Genomic DNA, 20,041 nt, shown 5'->3' with positions numbered 1-20,041 from the left:
GTCTGGCCTAGGGATTTTTAGCGGGGTTTTTTAAGGGTATTTTAAGGATAATTTTAATGATCGGCCTTCTTAAATATTTCCTTTTAATTCGGTTTTAATAAGATATCATTGTATTTGTATTGTGGTTTTTATGAGGCTGTTAGCCGCCCTGAGTCCCATGAGGAGAAGGGCGGGGTACAAATTAAATTAATAAATAAATAATAATAAATAATAAATAAAAAACCATCCCTAACACCTGTCCCCAAAGTCCCCAGCTTGACATACCAACAAGAAAATGTTGATGAATTTCAGAAAGAAATTCTTTCGATGTTAAAATCAATACAAGAGACAATTGCCTTAGCTCATGTTGAGACTAAAAATAATACAAAGGAGATAAAAGAACAATTCTTTAATCTAAATCTACAACAGTGGTGGCGAACCTATGGCATGGGTGCCAGAGGCGGCACTCGGAGCCCTCTCTGTGGGCACACATGCCATTGCCCCAGCCTTGTCTCCCCCGTGACCCCCTCACCAGCAGCCCCCCTGGAGGAGAGTCGCCCCCAAGTGTGGCCCATGCGGAGCAGCACAGCCAAGGACATGGCAGCTAGGTAGCGTAGACAAGACTCTGCCCTCACATCCCATCATGCACAGTTGATGCTGCGGGGCGTGGGCAGAGGGCATGGCTGCCATGGCGCTGCTGGGCTGCCTGGGTGATCTGTGGCAGTCCCTGGAGGCAATGAGTGGCCCTGTGGGCAGGCGGGATGGGGCAGAGCGGGGCGGGGCAGAGGGTGGAGTGGGGGGCAGGGCCAGTTTTTGGGCACTCGGTCTCTAAAAGGTTCGCCATCACTGACCTACAAACTCAGAAAATGACAACAAAGAAGGAACTAGCAACCCATGAAAATGGAAGGAAAATCAGAGGAAGCAGATCCAAAGATGGAGGACCTAAAGAAAGGAACTAACAGACAGACTCAGACAAATGAAGAATTAGAAGACGTAGCGATAATATCGGAAATGGAAAAGATATCTTACCTATCAAGATCTCAGAACAAACATTAGGATAAGAAAGAAGAGCTGATTGAATGGAAGATAGAGCTGTTAGGAAAATTGTGGGAAATTGGAGAAGGAGGGAGGTTGTTTAATGAATATCAATGGGTTGGATGTCCTTCGAAAAATACTTTAATCAAATTGTCTTTCTTATTCCAAACAATATACACAAAAATAGAGAAAAAATTACTTGATGATTCAAATGCATTGACTTGGAAAGTTAGTTGGCAAAGGAAGAAAGCTAGAGTAAAACTGAAGAAAATAGAAGTTTTGACCCTTTAGATGGGATATTATACTATTAATCAGATGTTTGAACATGGCTGAAGCTTTTGGTTACCCAAATATAACTTATTATGAGAAATTATAAATGATAGAGACATTTTGAACACTGATGGGAAATTAATTTTTTTTAAAAGCGGGGAAAACAGGATATTAATTGAACAAATGGATATTAAGTGCAAGTAAATTAAGATATATTTTGATTAGAAAAGATATTTTAAACCAACCTTATTGATATTATTAGGAAAATGTAACAAAGATGTTGATATTCAATTGTATATGTATTAACAACAATAAGAACTGTATTTGCCTAATGTGGGAAAATGGGTACTACCGGAAGAAGAGAGAAAGCATTGGATGGTGTAATATTGCGCCTAGATTGAAGAAATTAATATGTACCACTGAATTACTAATGGACCCAGGACAACACATGATTGTAAAACTAGAAAATTAATAAAATATTTATTTTAAAAAAGTTGCAAAAGGTGATCACGTGACCCCAGAACATTATAAATACAAGCCAGTTGCCAAGTGTCCACATTTTGATCATGTGACAACATGATCATGTGATCATTTTTCAATGCTAATGTGAAAAAACTGTCATAAGTGACTTTTTTTTCAGTGCTATTGTAACTTCAAATGGTCACTAAACAAATGATTGTAAGTTGAGGACTACCTGTAATTATTTTCTAGGATACAGGTAATCCTTTACTTACAACCATTTGTTTAGCAACAGTTCAAATTACAAGACATTTGTAATTTGAACAGTCTTGCTGTTATGACAGTTGCAGCATCCCAGGTTCATGTGACTGCCATTTGTAACCTTCCCAGCTGACTTCCAACAAGGAAAGTCAATGGGGAAAGGCAGATTCATTTAATGGTTGTGTGGTTTATTTAACAACTGCAATGATTCACTCAACAATCATGGCAAAAAAGGCAATAAAATCAAACGCAACTCACTTAATAACTGTCTTCCTTAGCAATGGTCCCAAATGTGGTTATAAGTCAAGACTACCTGTCGTGTTTCTCAACTTCAGCAACTTTAAAATGTGTGGACTTCAACTCCCAGAATTCCTCAGCCAGGCATGTTGGCTGAGGAATTCTGGGAGTTGAAGGCCATATGTCTTAGAGTTACTTTAGCTGAAAAGCAGTGATCTAGGTAATAACAAGATTGCAATAGGAGTCCATTCAAACACCATTGCTTTTTGGAGAAGCCAAAGACTCCAGCTTCTATTAAGGGGTCACAATATGGTATAATGGTGGAACGGAAGCTCTGCATGTCACTGGTTACTGGGATGGTCACTGAAAAGGCTCAAGTAGTAGCCGATGGGCAACATATTTGGGTGACGAGCTGTTGCTAGATAGAGCCACTTATGCAGAGCTTGAGGAATAAATATGCTGGGGATTTGGCATCTCTACAGATTCACATTGACAGTTTCCCAGGGTTCGTTCATATTTCACAGTTCATTCACATTTCATTTTGGCTTATTGCCTGTGTGCTCTCTATGATTCAGTGTAAGGGTTCTCGAATGTTGGGGTATCGTGACACTCTGTAATTAAAAATGAATTTGTGCAAACGTCGCCTCCAACCGGAATAAAGTTAATCTTTTCTTTTGAGGTTCAGGCAAGAAATAAATATTCCCCTTATTTTTAATAAATTATAATCTATATTGGTAGTCCTGGACTTAACGACCACAATTCAGCCTCAAATTCCTGATGCTAAGCAAGACATTTGTTAAGTGAATTTTGTCCTGTTTTATGACCCCTCCTGCCACAGTTGTTAAGTGAATCACTGCAATTGTTGATTTAGTAATAGAGTTGTTAAGTGAATCTGACTTGTCCCATTGGCTTTGCTTGTCAGAAGGTCACAAAAGGTGATCACATGACCCCGGGACTTTGCATCCATCATAAATATAAGTCAGTTCTAAATTTTGATCACGTGACCATGGGGATGCTGCAACGGTTGTGTGAAAAACGGTCATAAGTCACCTTTTTCAGTGCCGTTGTAACTTTGAATGGTCACCCAATGAACTGTTGTAAGTCAAGGACTACCTTACATCCCAAATTATCAATCATTGTGATACCAAAGTGCAAGTTTTACACAGGCCCCACAAGGAGCAAAGGCTATAATTTTATTCTTTCTTTTCTTTTCTTGTACCCACTACAAAAGAACAAATTGGGGTTTAAAAAGAAATAGAGCATGATCGGAGAATCATCCCTCTGGGGATAATGGAAAATGTAGTCTAACACAACTAGTTTGTCCAAAATGGAGGGAATCATCTCTGAATAACAGAATAAATAGAATCAGTCTCACCTAGGTTGAAGCAATTTTTTTCCCCCCTCTTCACTTGTTCCCAAAACTGCTTTGTCCCTCGGCCTTTGCTTCGCTCCCACACAGCACCATCTGTGTCCTGTTGGGTCTCTCTTCCCTTCCAAAATCGCATTTCACCTTCACCACTGCCAACTCCCTGACCGCTTGTGACTCAGCTGACAGCTGGTCTGTCCCCTGAGTCTGGAAAGAGGAAGAAATGAGCCAACCTCGCACAAACCCTGACACCTTCCTGCCGCCTTGGCCTGACTCTTTGCCTCCCGTTTCACAACTAAAACGAGTGCATGGAGCTGAATTGTGCTTAGTGCTTTGTTTGAGTGTCAGGTTCCAAGGGATCAGATTGCTAGCCTCAGAAGTGAAGCTATCAGCTGATTTTTAAAATAGTCTCTGGTATATGGGGATGTTTGCTGCATCGATTGGGTAAGTTTCTTAAAAGGATGGATGGATGGATGGGTGGATGGATGGACATCTGCCACAGGAATGGCTATGGGGCAATTGATAAAAGCAACATTGCACCAGTGCAATACAAGCTCCACCCATTTTGTACATGGATCATGACACTGCATACCTATAAGAAAGGGGAGGAGCTTTGAGGCCCTAGCCTAGAACAATGCTCCTCCTGATCTGGATCTACAAAATGGATGGAGCTTGTATTGCACTGGTACAATGCTGCTTTTATCGATTACTCCATGCCCATTCCTGTGGCAGATACCCATCCATTCATCCATTTTGATTTGGGTGAAAGGACTGGATCCAACAGAGGCCAATAGATGATTGATTGATTGATTGATTGATTGAAAACACACATATTTGCACACACTGCCCTTGTCAGGCTCCAAGAAAGACACACTGAATTACTGCTAAGAAGTTTCCTTTATTGTTCTTCACTTATAGGACAGAAATCTTGCCAAAGTAGCATACATTACTTGCATCACTGAAGAAATACTCTTAAGAATTCCTAGTGGGGAGCTGTCTTGACCCTTTTCCTCCCAACAAATTATCTAAACATTGCTGTCTCTTGCTCCTCTGGAATATGGCCCCTCCCTCTTGGGAATCTGGACTACACTCCAACAATCCCTGAAGAACCTATTTTAGGCTTACAAATTCAGACTGCCAGTTTAGGCGTTATCTATTAATTAGACTTGTTAAGGTCACTCAGCTCCAAAAAAAATCCCTTAATTTAACCCTGATTTATTTAATAAATCACAATGTATTAAAGCTCTGGCTAAAAAAATCCTACTGCCATAAACTACAATTTAAAACTAATATTTCTGAGTTTATACCATATACCAAATCAAGCAAGCAAATAGTATTTTGACCTACTTGGGTGAGTCTATATTAAAAGATAAAGATAAGCTAAAGTTGAGTTCAACTTCTGATAAATTTTCCATATAATTTTCTTGGCAGCAATAGTGAAGTGGGTTGCTAATTTTGTTTTGTTTTTTGTGACTTCCCAGTCTATTGCATCTCATTCCCTTACTATGCCGATATCTATACAATCCAATTACCAACAGATAATCTGTGATCTCCCCAGCATATTAGTTCTCTTCCCCTGGAGAAAAAAACTAAAACTAAAACTCCTATAAGTATCTTATGACTATCACTTGTTGGTTGTATCTTATGGTTTATGATTTATCAGTTTGTTGCTTGTATGTATACTGAGAGCTTCTGCACCAAAGACAAATTCCTTGTGTGTCCAATCACACTTGACCAATACAAAATAGTCTATTCTACATTTACAATTTGGGACTTCTGGTTTAAACCAAAATAAAAAATGAGGAAGAACATGATCAAAGAGTATAAAATCATGGAAAAAGTGGACAGAGAGAAGAGCTTGTCCATCCTTACTGTGTCTCAACCTTAGCAACATCAAGATGTGTGGGCCTCAACCCATAGTAGCTGCAGAATTCTGGAAGTTCAGGTCCACACATCTTAATATTGCTAAGGTTGATAAACGCTGCTTTTAAAATATTGGTTACTTCATTCAGTGAAGCTGATTGAAGTAACTAGCCCAGTGATGGCGAACCTTTTAGAGACCGAGTGCCTAAACTTCAACCCAAAACCCACTTATGTATTGCTGGGTGCCGGGTGGGCATGGCCACTGGGTGGGTGTGGCCTGCTGGGTGGACGTGGCTACAGTGGTCATGGCAGATGGGTGGGCATGGCCAACTCGATGTTGCTCCTGGCATGGCCAACTCGATGTTGCCACCTGTGGGGGCCGGGCAGGGTTGGGGGAGATCCAGGGGGTCTCTGGTGGGTGGGGCAGTGGGCAGGAGGCTGGTCCTGCATGGTGAGGCGAGGCAAGGCGAAGCAGGGCGGGGGTGCCATTGTCGTAGGGCGAGGTAGGGGCCTGGCACCATCGGCCCCCACGCATAGAGGCCAGGGAGCACATGGGTGCTGGGATGTATCCACCCACATGGGACCTCGGTGAGTTAGCGGGCGGCTGGTTGAAGAGGACAGTTGCCATCTCCGGGGCCTGGGTGCGAGTGCCCACAGAGAGGGCTCTGAGTGCCACCTCTGGCACGCGTGCCATAGGTTCGCCACCACTGAACTAGCCTGTGGAATTCATCCCTTTCTTGCCATAGTGGTCTATGCTGATTTGGATGGTTTTAAGGGGAATTGAATACATTTTCAGAAGACAGAGCTACTGTGTTTCCCCGAAAATAAGACCGGGTCTTATATTAATTTTTGCTCCAAAAGATACATTAGGGTTTATTTTCTGGTTAGAGCTTATATTCGGGAAAATAACAGTACTAAATGCATCAGTCTGGCTGACAATCTTAACTGGGGCTTATTTGGGGTGGGGGGGGCTTATATTATGAGCATCCTGAAAAATCATACTTGGGCTTGTCTTCTGGTTGGGTCTTATTTTCGGGGAAACACAGTATTCATTTTGAACACTCCATGCCACTTTTGGAATGGAGTCAGTATCCCTTCCAGGATATGAGGAATGATTATGGGAGATTGGTACTTCTCCACCTCCAGCTTGCAAGTACTTTGGAAGCATCTGGTTGGCCATTGTGAGAAAGAAAATACTGGAATAAAATGGCCTTGCCCTGATCCAGAAGAACTGTTGTCATGTTCACCATATATTTAAAAAGAGATTGGCAATCTGTTTTTCAGAAACCGTGAGAGAACGTCAGCGGTGCAAGGAAACCCACATATTCCTCCTGTTTGCATTTTTAAATGTACAGATTCAAACTCCATCTGTAAATTCTGTAAGTATGGCTGGAAAGGGCTGAATTGATTGATACTTCTTTCTTCATTACAAGAAGAAAGTTAAGGAAAGTGGAAGTTCTGATTGGGGTCTTATCAAATGACTGGTGACTTTAAGGTTCCTCAGCTGACTGTTAAGGATGAGACAGTCAATGAAAAGCGGGCATGCCCTAAAAATGCCCATCAAAGCATGTTTGCATTACAGACAGGAGCACAAACTGTAAGCAAGAATTAAGCAATGGCATTTACTTCCAAGTAAGTGGTCATAAGTCACAATTAGTATAATGTAAATAATTAAGTAAAATCCTTATTATCACCCATTCCTCTTATTCCGTTATTCTTCAGCTTGGAAGGGTCTCAAAGCAACTTACAGATGTTTTTTTGTTACAGATGTTTATTGCCTTTAACAAAAAATATGTAGGAAAAATAATCCACATATTAATTCTGAAAGGTTATAACTAGGAGACATAAAAGTAGAAAACTTCTCAATGTGACTATTGCTGTATCTTCCTGGTAAAAGTCTGCATGTCTTTATTTATTTACATAGGTTGCATATATCCAGCCAGCCAGATTAAAAAAAAACTTGATTTGTTTTGTTCTCTATATAATGCAGAAAGCCAAATCAATGCTCTTTAATAATATTATATATTTTGGGAAGAATGCCACTACATTCAAAAAGAGCCATTTTTCATTTGATATTTTTATTTTATTAACAAGATTTTTGTGGAACTGAATCAATTCATCAAGCAAAGTTGTAGCAATGACCAATTTCTCATTTCTGGAATTGTTTGAACATTTACTAAATATAAGATGATACAGAAACTCGCAAATTAAAATGCTTATAATTGCAATTCTTCTCCCCCCTAACTTTATGTGGAATAAATATATTTAAACTAACTGAACATTTGTATAAAATGAGATAAGTCTACAGATGCCATAACAACACAACTAACATAATTCTTGTAGAAGATGAGTCAAGGCAGCATTTTCCAAATTCTCCAGATGTTTTGTACTGTAGCTCTCACCAGTCTGAAGCTGTGTCTAAATAATGGATGTTCAACACAACTGGAGGGCACCAGGTTGGGATGGTTGCCTTTGGGAAATACAGACAACCATGCAGAAAAATGTGCACCAATCAAAAACATGTTTTTCATAGAATGTAAGAATGTAAAATTGGAAAGAATGGGTCTTTCTTCTGAATCGGAGGCATAGGATTTTGGTATTAAGACAGATCATCTGCATCTCTTTTGACTCTACACCAGTGTTTCTCAACTTTGGCAACATAAAAGATGTCTGGACTTCAACTCCCAGAATTCCCCAGCCAGCATAGAGAATTCTGGGAGATGAAGTCCACACCACATAAAGTTCACAAGATTGAGGAACACTGCTCTAGACTGCATCAGAGCATTTTGTTTCTCATGGCTAATGTGATATGACAGCCTATCAAAAGGACAAGAAAAGCATCATCCCAAGTGAGTGGGGTCTCCTGCACGTTATTCCAAGCTCCAGCCCTGATTGCAAACGGGTGCTGTTGCCTCATGGGAATGCCCCCCCCCCGTTTCATCGCTTTCTTGAGGGCTTTGCTTACATTTGAATGTGGGAGAGAGAACCCTCTGCCATCCACTTGCTCCCAATCTCCAGAGACTGGAGACTGCGAGATAGAAAATTTTGCCTCCACCACCTCTCTCCCTTTTCTTTTTCCTTTACTCCTGCCTTGCCCCCCCCACCCCCGCCACGACTGCGCTCCACCCCATCCCAGCTTCTTCCTGTCTCGGCTTAGTTCAGTACTTTTGAAAGATTAATGACTCTGAGCTGCTTACTCGGCCTTCTCTTGGGACGCAGCCGCAACTTGCAAGGAAGTCTTGCGTCCTGCCCAAGCTTCTCTTCTCTTCTCTTTTCTCTTCTCTTCTCTTCTCTTCTCTTCTCTTCTCTTCTCCTTTCCTCTCCTCTCCTCTCCTCTCCTCTTCTCTCTCCTCTCCTCTCCTCTCTTCTCTCTTCATCTTTTCAGCAGATCCTAATCCAGACCTCAATCTAAATAAAGTTGTCACTTCTATTCGTTATATTAGTTTTTCTTCTTTCCAACAGCTCTTACTTTCTGCTTTCCCCTTCTCTTTTCTTTCTCTTCTTTTGGTATCCTTTCTGTACCTAGAATCTCTTGCTCCACTTTCGGAACCTCAGTTTTTGTACTAATGACCCTCCCTCCCCATTCGCTGCCTTTCGTTTTCCCATCCATGGTCCACTCCCCTATAATCTCTTCTATCCGCCCGTCCCCCTTCCCCCTCCCCCTCCCGACTCTCAGCTCACACAGGTCGCGATTCCCTTAATCTCACGCCGGGCGCTGTAGCGCACTCTCGCGTCGCTCTCCGTGGTGCTGAAACCCCAACCTTGGGCGGCGTCCGGGTTTTCGGGACAGGGAAAGTTCGCGCCGACGATCTGAGCCAGCCCTGGCGCTCCGAGTCGCCGCCTCCGCAGATCCCTTGCCAGAGGCTGATCCCCTAGTGGTTAGGTGCCTGCGGAAGCGCGGGGAGAGAGTGGGACCCTCCGCAGCGTCCCACGCAGGGCGCGGGCACTAGTGCGCGGAGGCAGAGCTGCCCCCATGACGCTTCAGGCCGTGTTGGTGGATCGGGCAGGGCGCCAGGCGGCAGCGCCGTTGATGGTCGCATCCCCACGCACCGCTCCTCAAGTTGAGAGATCTCGAGGGTCCTAGAGAAAACCCAGAGATCGGGGGAGAGAAGGGGAGGAAGAAGAGCTAGGAAGGAAAGAGTAGGGAAGAAAAGAACGAAAATCGAGGGAAGAGGGAAAGAAGCCCACGAAACGAGAAAAATAAAGGCATCGGGCGAGAGGAACGGGTTGAGATCGCTGTGCAACCCCGTCCCTCCCCAAAAAGCCTTCCTGATGTTGTGGCGGAGTCTGTAACTGTTCACCTCCGTGTCTCCAAAGGTGACACTGGGAAAGGAGAGGGGCAGGAGCGTCCCAGCGCTTCTTACTTTTACCAAGGAAGCAAAACGTCATGGAGTTTCGAAAAGAAGAGTTTAAGAAGTTGACTGGAAGGACCTTGGGGCAGATAAACAGGTAAGAATTTGACACTGCCTGCTTGCTTTCTTTTCTCTCTTTGAAACTGCAAACAGATTTGTGTGTGTGTATGGGGGGGGGGTTTGTTATGACAAAGTTTACTGCCATCTAGCCAAAAGAGAAATAACGGGGTTTGAATCGTAAACTGCAACTATTTAAAACAGTACATGTAAATGCTCTACGCTTTCATTGAATTGTAGGGCAAACTGGAATTGAAAATGGGGGGGGGGGGTTTGCAAGACATTATAATTGTCATAGGCAATGCCCACACTTTACAGATACTAGTATTCTCAATTACTCACTTATAGCTTATACACATTTTCCAGCTCTGAGGTTGCACTTAAACAGATACACATGCACATAGCAAGGTCTTTAGAGCAATGCCATCCCATTCAGTGTTGATGCTGTATTTCTTGTATGTTCTCACAATAATCACCAAGCTTGCCTCATCCTAACACTTCAGATCTGAAAAATACAGTCTCTTGTTAATGAACTCATTGGAGGGGGAAGGATGGAGGTTGAATTCAGGTCAGTTCCCTACCTCACTAGGGTGTTGTGTGCAAGTCAAATGGGGATTGTGGAAATTATATATGATCTCCTGATTTAATTAGGTGGAATTAAAATATACAAACCATATATAATTGCATACTTATCTGAGTGCTCAGCTATTGGAGGTCAACCATGATTAACTAGCATTTTCACACAGCATAATATATATTTTCTAGTAGCTTTTCATGCATGCACCGAAGACCACAAACTGCTTTCCTTTCTTTTTCCATTTTTACTTTATTTTTTTCATGTGCGCCCCTGCTTAGAGAATCCACTTTCTATCTAAGTTATTTTTTTTAAAAAAATCTCTCCTTTGCTCTATAGCCAGATGGAATCTCTTGGCTACAAACCTGAATGCTTCAATTTATTTTGTATCACTGTGTTTGCATGCTTCAAATATATAGGGAAATCATTTTTCTAGTTCTACAAATCACATTTAAACTCTTTCATATCTCCCCTTGCTCCTATCTTCAGTATTTTAGCATTTACCAAACATTATATATTTGGTCACCAGAATGTGATGATGAGAGAAGTAACCATGATTGAAAAGAACAAGAAAGAGAAATGTTTCTATTTTTAACCTTCATCTATCCATTTCTCCACTCCACCCCATCACCCCATACAATAATGTTTCCACTACTCAGCATTACTATTTCTGCTACCACCACCTTAATACATCCATAGATTTCCCATTATACCTAAATCTTTTTCTGGGCTGAATATTATATTTTCATTTATTTTATTACATTTGCTCAGCCTTGTATCAGTCCAGAGAATAATTTTGCTAGTAGAGGATGGGTTTTAAAATAGCAAGGGGTGATATGAGCTTGTCAAATTCATCTTAGTTTCTTCAATTTGCAGGACAAGGAATTCGAAATGTTGTCAATTCCTGAACTGAAAGATAATGCACAAGAAATCAAATCGGGAAAGGAATGTTTGACTATTAAGCACCCTGAGATCAAATTCTCAACCATCTAAATCTTGAGAAAAAAGAGGTTTTGGATAGTCATGATCCAAAATGGTCCAATTCCCATTAAGGCAAACCCAACGTAAGATGATATATTCCTTTAGGAATGGCTCATCAGTTATTATCCAAATCTCCCCACATCCACTCCACTTCCTTCCAAGCAAGGCCTTCTAAAGTACTAGGAGATCAAACAAGGCTCCGGTCGATGCAGCTGAGAAGTTCATTGCTATTTAAAAATAAACAAAGCCAAACAAAGAAAAAATAAAATAAAACCCCAGCCCACCATAAAGATACAGAGGGAGGAGTCTGATTGCCACAGCAAAATTGCTTTACGTAATTGGCATGGATTCCAGTTTGAAATATGCACCGTCATAGTGGAACATAAAATATTCACCAGAGTTATAAGTGGCTAGAGAACGCTCGCTCTGTCTCTCTCTCCCCCCCCCCTATTTCCATAAGTATATTTAAACTCACAAGGACATATACTTCTTCCATAACTCTTCTGACTAAAACGGATAGTTATGCAGACAACAAAATATCCCTCCCGCAAATATGGTTCCCTGGGGACAACATGAAGATTTGTAAGGCATCTCTATGAATGCATAAGAATTTGGAGTACCCAGTTCAATGAAATTAATCAGGCTCACCCTCAGCATATAGAATAACCTTTGCTGTTAAAAAAAAAGACAAAAAATCAAAGCCAAGTTTCTAAGCTAAATTTGAAAAACAAGAGATAGAACTTTGGAATGCCAGGCAAAGATTGAATAAGGCAGGTAGAGGAATGGAACATTTCCTAGTAGCAGAAACAGATTAAATTATAGAAGAGATATGCAAATGTGCTTCTTTTGCATAATTTATTCAGGTGCAGAATCTGTTTTTCTTCAGACTGAATTTGGATTGTCCCAGGATGGTATCAAGTCCTGAATACATGCATCTGTGCATATCATCTCTTTATAAACAGCTTTTGAATTTCAGGACCGATCAATTAGCTACTACTTAAAAAAAAACAGGGCATAGGGTGGAGCCCAGAGTCACAGCTTATGATGTCTTCCGCACAAGATGTGTGTCATTCTGACTCAGCAACACCTGCGACAAAGACAGTATGAAGCATCTGAAGGAATGATGGGGACCCAATCCCAAGAGAATTTTTGCACCTTTGTTTAAAACTGGGGAGTGGGGATGGAGGGATGACAATAAATTCCTCATCAATATTCAAGAGTATGCCAGCTTTCATGCCAAGCGTGGTCATAAATTCCAATATTAAAACCTGTATTCAGATACTTACTTACAGCAGCACTAACAGACATAATAGAGCTAGATAAGTAATTTTGCCGAAAACAAGATAGAAGACACCAATGCGCTGAAACCATGCAGTTTTACCTGTGTGTTTGAGAATCACCGGTTTTCACCTCACAGCTTCAGCCCTTAGAAATTGGGAAGGAATTCTGAAAGTCAGTTCCACTAAGGCAGTGATAGCGAACCTCTTAGAGCAGTGGTTCTCAACCTTTTTAATGCCGCAACCCCAACCGGTCGTAAGTCGAGGACTAAACCGGTTGTAAGTCGAGGACTAAACCGGTCATAAGTCAAGGACTACCCAACCGGTTGTAAGTCGAGGACTTTCCCTGCCCAGGAGCGCCGCGCATGCGTGGTTCCGCCCCCTGCGCCGGCCGAGGCATAGCTGGCAAGCGGCAGAGACGGAGCAGGCCGACCACCAGCTGGCCCAGTCCAAGGGAGGTAAGGCACCCACCGGAAAAGGGGGGAAAAATGGCGGACAAAAAAAATGGCGGACAGCCTTGCTTGGCGACCCCCATGAAATGGTCGATCGACCCCAAATGGGGTCCCGACCCACAGGTTGAGAACCACTGTCTTAGAGATCAAGTGCCCCAAAACTGGCCCCGCCCCCTGTCCCGCCTCCGCCCCGCCTGCCCACAGGGCCACTCACTGCCTCCAGGGCCCACCACAGATTGCCCAGGCAGCCCAGCAGTGCCATGGCACTCACACCCTCTGCCAGCGCCCTGCAACATCAACTGTGCGCGATGCCATAGGTTCGCCACCACTGCACTAAGGTCTCCAGAAGGAGAAATTAGATGATGTAGCAGCTGAAACTTGTTGAAGTTTAGTAGTCATTATATATTTTAAGAAGTTTGTCAGAATGAGGCTATGTAGTTACAAGTCTATGTTTTCTACCTTGGAAATGTCCAGATGTGTGGACTTCAGTTCCCAGAATTCCTCAATTAGCACAACCTTCATTGGAGATGCTAGGAATTAAAGTTTACTCTTTGGAAGAGGCTAAAGTTAGATACTAACAAAAAGTGCAGAAGACTGGGTTTTGGGATGAGGAAATATGAGAATGGTAGCTACAAATTTCTACTAGGAAGACAGGAGCAAGCTGCGCCCATAAAACATATTTGGCCAGAGGTGATTCAACCACACTTATAATAAAACATGGCAAAATAAACCATTTTCCTCAGTTTTACAGGTAATGTAACAAAGCAGCAAGTGGCTACTTGACGCAGCACTCTTAGTTAAAATGGGGATGGGTAGATTGTCATTTGGAATATTGTAGTAGATCACCCAGTTATGTGTTAGCGTTTTGTGTGAACTAGACTCAGAAAAACCCTTCAGTCCTCAGCATTCCCCTACTAGCCAAGGACTTTATATTATCTAGACACATGGGGCCCTTGCTTGATGAGTCTTGAAGGACAATTTTTCTTTCACCAGGGATAGACTGAGGTCCCCATGCTAACAGGGGAAATCTCAGTTTTGCTTCACTTTCTTACTCTTCCCCTTGTTCACCACCCTCTGCAAGTGTGCAACCAGGGAGGTGCATGGGTGGTGTGCAATGGAAGAAAAGAGTGCCACAGCAACATGGTGAAGAGGAGGGAGAAATTCAGAAAGAGGGGGGAAGGACTCTTCTCCAACATTGTAACACTGGAGTTAGATAATAAGACAACTATTGCTTAGTAGGATTGTCTTTGCAAATCAGTCACCATAAGTTGGGTGAGTAGAGAAAAAATCTTTCTCTGCAGTATGGCTGTCTATCATTTTCTGCTCTATATTTTGTATTTAGATCATAGTTGTCCAGGCTTACCTAGGCCACAGAGTGAAGAAGGCCACATATAAAATATACAGTACAATTAATGTATATAAATAACAAACTTCCTTTATTTTTTAATGTTCTATTATCTTGCGGGGCCACATTACTCGCTATACAGGGCCACATGTGACCCATAGGTTGCAGGCTGAGCATACCTGATTTAAATAATAAATGCAAAATAACTTTGTACAGGAGGCTTTTGATTTCATGATATCACCTCTCCTTCAATCAAACATTTCCATTGTTTTGTTCTTGAGGACTTGAGTATATTTGATTTTTTTTAAAAGTAAAATAAATAAGGAGTTCTGATTTATGCCAGATTTGGACAGCCAAATAGCCAAATTGTTCCAGCTCCTTTCAATTATTGTCTGAACTTGTGCCTTCTTTGACATTGCACCCTCTGTGTGTGCTGGACTTTTTCCCACAAATTTTCACTACCATGATTTTCTAAGGGTAATGAGGGCCACAGTCCAAATCATCTGGGAGATGCCAAGTTGGTTTTGAGCACACAGTGCTCTGAGTAACAGAAAAGATGGCCAACTCAATAGGTTGGTGCCTTCTTCAGAAGATCCAGAGAATCAAAGGTACATTCTTGTGATTGTTTGTCAGGAGATAAATCTCAGGTCTATGTAGGAGATAAGCAAACTGAACTGGAAGGTGGGGATAAATGTGTCATCAGTTTGGAATCTTTATGCTTCCACAAGAGAGACCTACCAGTGTATTCCCTTGACCCTTATCTAACACCTATTTAGCTTTGCCCATTAATTGATTGGATTCTTGTGTATAGATCGCAATAATAAAGTTTTCAGTGCTTTGAACTCAGTGAGTGTTTGGTTGTTTACACCTGACAATCTATATTACATACAAACATCCTTGTTATGCCTGATCTTTAAGAATTCAAGATTCCCCAAAGAATTCCATGAATCCCAGTTTGGTGGTTAGAATTGTATCTATTGGCATACCCTCACCTTAACAAGGCAAGAAACCTTTCTTTAAAATACTAATTTTAATGAGCATTACAATTAAAGGAACTATTACAAATTAAAAAATAAAGGAATAAAAAGAAAAAATAGAAAGTTCAGAAAAGGTAGAGTGAATATATATATATATATATATATATATATATATATATATATATATATATATATAAACAAATCTGTAAAGCCTCCTTATCAGTACTAGAGAAAAAAACATATCTCTTTTAGTCTTGATCAAATAAATCAATCTCATATTATTTCCCTTTATGTTTAACTATCTTAATCCTTAATCCTCTCAAATAAAGTCATGGAACTTGATTTATTATGACTTCCTTTTTTTCCTTCTCACAAAATTCTTTGCAACTTTAACAGGTCTCTTTTGTAAATCCAATATAAGAAAATTATCCAAGTCACTCATTTGGTTTGGTAAAATATTAACTAGTTTCATTTATGTATCCAGTGCAGCAGCTCCTTCCTCATCATTCTCATGGATTGTAACCAAGATTTAAGCACAAATAAAATCATTTTATAACAGAAGGCCACTTCTTTCATCAAAATCTTTTATAATTCTCCTCAAAGCATCACAATTTCATATTCTATATTCTACAATCATTTCTGTTAGAGTTGGTGTGATGTAGAAAGTAAGGCATTGGATCCAGTGGGTGATTGGGGGCCAGTCATTTTCTTTCTTAACTTACAGTGTTGTTGTTATGGGGGAAAATGGGCCTAGGTACTGTGCACTATGCATTTAGATATAAGACATACCAAACAAAAGTACTAATGCTATTAAATGTGAGAGCCGGTCTTGTGCAGTGGCTAAAGCATCAGGCCAGAAACTGGGAGATGGTGAATTCTAGTCCCACCTTAGGCACATAGTCAGCTGGGTGATCTTGGGCCAGCCCCTCCCCCCCCAGCTCTAGGAAGAAAGCAATGGAAAGCCATTTCTGAAATCTTGCCAGGAAAACTGCAGGGCCTAATCCATGCAGTCACCAGGAGTCAACACTAATTTGAAGGCTTGTGTGTGCATGCACACACATACACACATACAAGGAATAAATAATAAGCTCTGAACCACATTTTAGCATTTTAAAACCAGCACTCCCTGAAATAGTAAACACACAAAACTGTAACACCTAAAATAGATTTAACCATGTTTAAGGGAAAAAGGGAAACATTCTGGTCCTACATTTATGTATGATACTGACCCCACATATTATGTGAAGGTATCCATTGCTCTCCTAAAGGATCCTAGGAAACAGAGGTTAGTTAGGGATCTGAAAAATCTTTGCTATCATTTGTTCCCTGTGATTCTCTGCCCTTCTTGCCTTCCATTAATGCAGACTGCAGACCTGGCTCAGACACACAGAGCTTCAAAGTGATTTCAATCATTAGTAAATATATTTCTGAGCCTTCAGCAATTGGAACAAAAGGTTTGGTGGTATAGCTGTCCTCTGCCAGATACGATTTCGGACTGGTGCTTGTAGCATTTTGTACACACGAGCAGAGAATAAGACAGCTGGCCCCAGTGCTAATCCCCTGTCTAGCATCCGGCATAAAATCTTTTCATAGATGTTGTTCGGCTTTCCTGCCCCCAATAGCCTAACCCTTATATAATGTGTCCCTGGATGTGTGCGTTTTGGATGTCTGTGTGTGAGACTGACGGACGGTGTGTTTAGAGATACACTAAAATTTGGCAATATTAGATCTGGACATGGGGGCAGGAAATGGATTTGAAAAGTAAATCCTCATAAGGGGAAAATAAGTGGGAATTCATCCTGTCTGGTTCTAATACAAAAGAAATATTATTATGTGGGGAAGTTATGTGTTTTCAGCTATGCAGGGCCATGCAGTTAAGAATTAATGGACTTCCAGTATGACATTAAGCAAAGTTGGCCTTAGAAGTGGTGGTAGCCCCTATTTCTCACCGCATTTGATTGTGATAATCACTTATCAAAAAGTGGAAAATGGTTTTTCCTCTGTGGCTTATTGAAGTTTAATGAGGGATCAAGGCATTTGCCTGTGTGACAAGATGAGGTTGCAATCCTACGATTCACAAAATGGGCCTATTGTATTGTGTTGTGTTGTGTATGTTTTGTTTGTTTGTTTCCTATTACTTTATAAGCAATAAGGTGGCACACATACATAACATTTTTCCTTCCTCCTATTAGTCTTGGTCAGGGGTAGGCAACCTTGGCTCTTTTATGACTCATGGACTTCAATTCCCAGAATTCCTGAGCCAGCCATGTTGGCTCAGGAATTCTGGGAGTTGAAGTCCATGAGTCATAAAAGAGCCAAGGTTGCCTACCCCTGGTCTTGGTGATACAGTGATTAAGGCAGAGGACAACCGCACTGAGCTTCTATTCTGGAGGGGAAAGATTGGAGTAACCTCTTTATACTTGTGGGATCATTCAAACAAGAATCTCAAAGGTGCTTTTTCAAGAGGCAACTGGACTTCCTTGTTTTTCTTTGAAGGCGTTTGGCTTCTCATCCAAGAAGCTGAAGAAGCTTCCTGAATGAGAAGCGAAATGCCTTCAAAAAACAAGGAAGTCCAGTTGCCTCTTGAAAAAGCACCTTTGGGACAACCATGACATGGATGACATTCAGAGAAGAAGCACAACCAGGAGTACTTGCTCTATCTTTATTGTAAGGGCTACGTTAACAGAATCCTGCAAGGCTGAAAGTATTTCTCCCTGTAGCCTCCCTGGTTCTGTGGGCAGAGACATCTGTACCTGCCAGTTGTCCCATCTGCAGCTCTTCTTCCTGTCTCCCAAGGCCATTCCCACATATTGTTACAAACTCTGACCTTCAGAGAGATGGTCGAATAATCGAATAATCAGTTGCACTGTTTTGGTTTTTCTTCTGATCTGTAGTGGCTCAATTGGTTGCATAAACAGCCCCTTTGGGTAGTTTATGATTGAACATATCATGTGAATCCAGAAACCAGTTTGAATTAAACTTTCAAGATGTGATGAATTCAGGCATTAAGGAGTAAACACTAGGGCTGTGCATATTTCTTAAGAAAGAATGTTCCAAATTTCACACATGTAAAGCAGCTCTATTTATTTCAGCAGTTCCTTTTTTATATTAGTGGAAAAAAGGATGACTGCTTTAAGAGTTGTAATAACTTTTTTTTTTAACTTGCACAGAATAAAAAAACTTCCAAGGCATTGGTTGTTCTTTGATCCCTTGACAAACCTATTAATTGTTATGGACAGGGTAGCAATGTCATGAATTAGAGAGAGAAAAAAAACCATTATTTTACTCCCAAACTGTAGGAAAATGTAGAAATAAACACAATCTCCACCTAATAAGTAGAATTAGTATGGTGAATGATTGGGAATAATTATTGAGAACAAATGTCACATCACCTAGATTATTTAATAATAGTTAATCCTAAATTAATTTGTGCTTAATGTAAAAGATAAATTTAAATTTATCTTAGATAAATGGAAACACAATTTCCTTTCCTCAGAATTGTATTGTTCCAATATATAAATGTGCAGTTTACTCTATTTTCATTATCTTATTCTGTCTGTCTGTCTGTCTGTCTGTCTGTCTGTCTATATCTATCTATCTATCTATCTATCTATCTATCTATCTATCTATCTATCTATCTATCTATCTATCTATCTATCTATCTATCTATCCTGATGTATCTTTTACTAATCTTGATTATTTTGATTTATTTCCTTGATGTTTGTTTGTTTATTCTGTTATCTAAAATGATGTCCCAAGTAAGAAGGATGGTTTTACTTAATTTAAAAGTACAAAAGGAAAAAAGGAAAGGAACTGGATAATGACTGGATTTGCACAAATAGGCTAAGCCATAATCTGGTTTATTGGGTTTCAGCTTAGGATGCCCTGTGAGACAAGTCATTGTAGTACATAACTACACATTTTATTCCCCTGTCTCTCTGTGTGCTCTTTGTATCTTTCAACTTCATTCAATCATAAAGTCAAGTGCAGTGTTTTAATATTAGCATGTCCCATTCCTAAAGGTGCACGCACACACACACATACACACAAAGCCAAATCATATTGCCCATCTGTTGATGCCACCCACAAACGAAAGCTTTGTTTGTTTCTGTTCGTGAGCTTTTATTTGAAGTGACATGTCATTGGCTCCTGGCCAATCTTCCCTTGCTTCATTTCACATGCAGAGGAACTCTTGAAAGAATTGTCAGTGGATTCTTGTTGAAGATCAGCTCCTGTCTAATCAACAGTTGCTTAATAGCTGAGCTTTCAAGGCTAGCTTGTTGACGAGCCTTTTGCAAAGATTGGCTGTGGGAACTGTGAGGTTCATTCTTATCTTACTCAACTTATTGTGGTAGTCTTGCAGAAGAGTCTTGGCAAAAAGTATTGATCTGCTGTGAAACTTGGCTTTTGCAAATCTTAATCAGTATTATGTCAATTCAGAAATCTCAAGGAAGAAAGACCCCATGAGTTGAATCCACAATTAGTTTTTAGTTCTCAGTTCTCAGATTCATTGAAATCTTTCTGCACGTCTTCAGCTATGATTAAGCTGGATTCAA

The 20,041-nt window shown here is 40.8% G+C and overlaps 1 protein-coding gene across 1 annotated transcript in view; it reads left to right on the top strand.

Annotated features, from left to right (window-relative positions):
- Positions 1-9,857: 9,857 nt before the first annotated feature.
- The window catches only part of SLC17A7 (solute carrier family 17 member 7), a 49,318-nt gene continuing 39,134 nt past the window's right edge, over positions 9,858-20,041 (top strand). The window contains exon 1 of the mRNA XM_015810236.1: positions 9,858-9,919. Coding sequence (XP_015665722.1) covers positions 9,858-9,919 — 62 coding nt within the window. The remainder of the gene's footprint in view (positions 9,920-20,041) is intronic.

The sequence above is a fragment of the Protobothrops mucrosquamatus genome, unplaced genomic scaffold (genome assembly GCF_001527695.2).
Source record: "Protobothrops mucrosquamatus isolate PMUCROS unplaced genomic scaffold, P.Mucros_1.0 scaffold8, whole genome shotgun sequence".
In the NCBI taxonomy this organism is placed as follows: Eukaryota; Metazoa; Chordata; class Lepidosauria; order Squamata; family Viperidae; genus Protobothrops; species Protobothrops mucrosquamatus.
The sequence above is the reverse complement of the archived record's forward strand: the minus strand, read 5'-3'. Positions and strand labels throughout refer to the sequence as shown.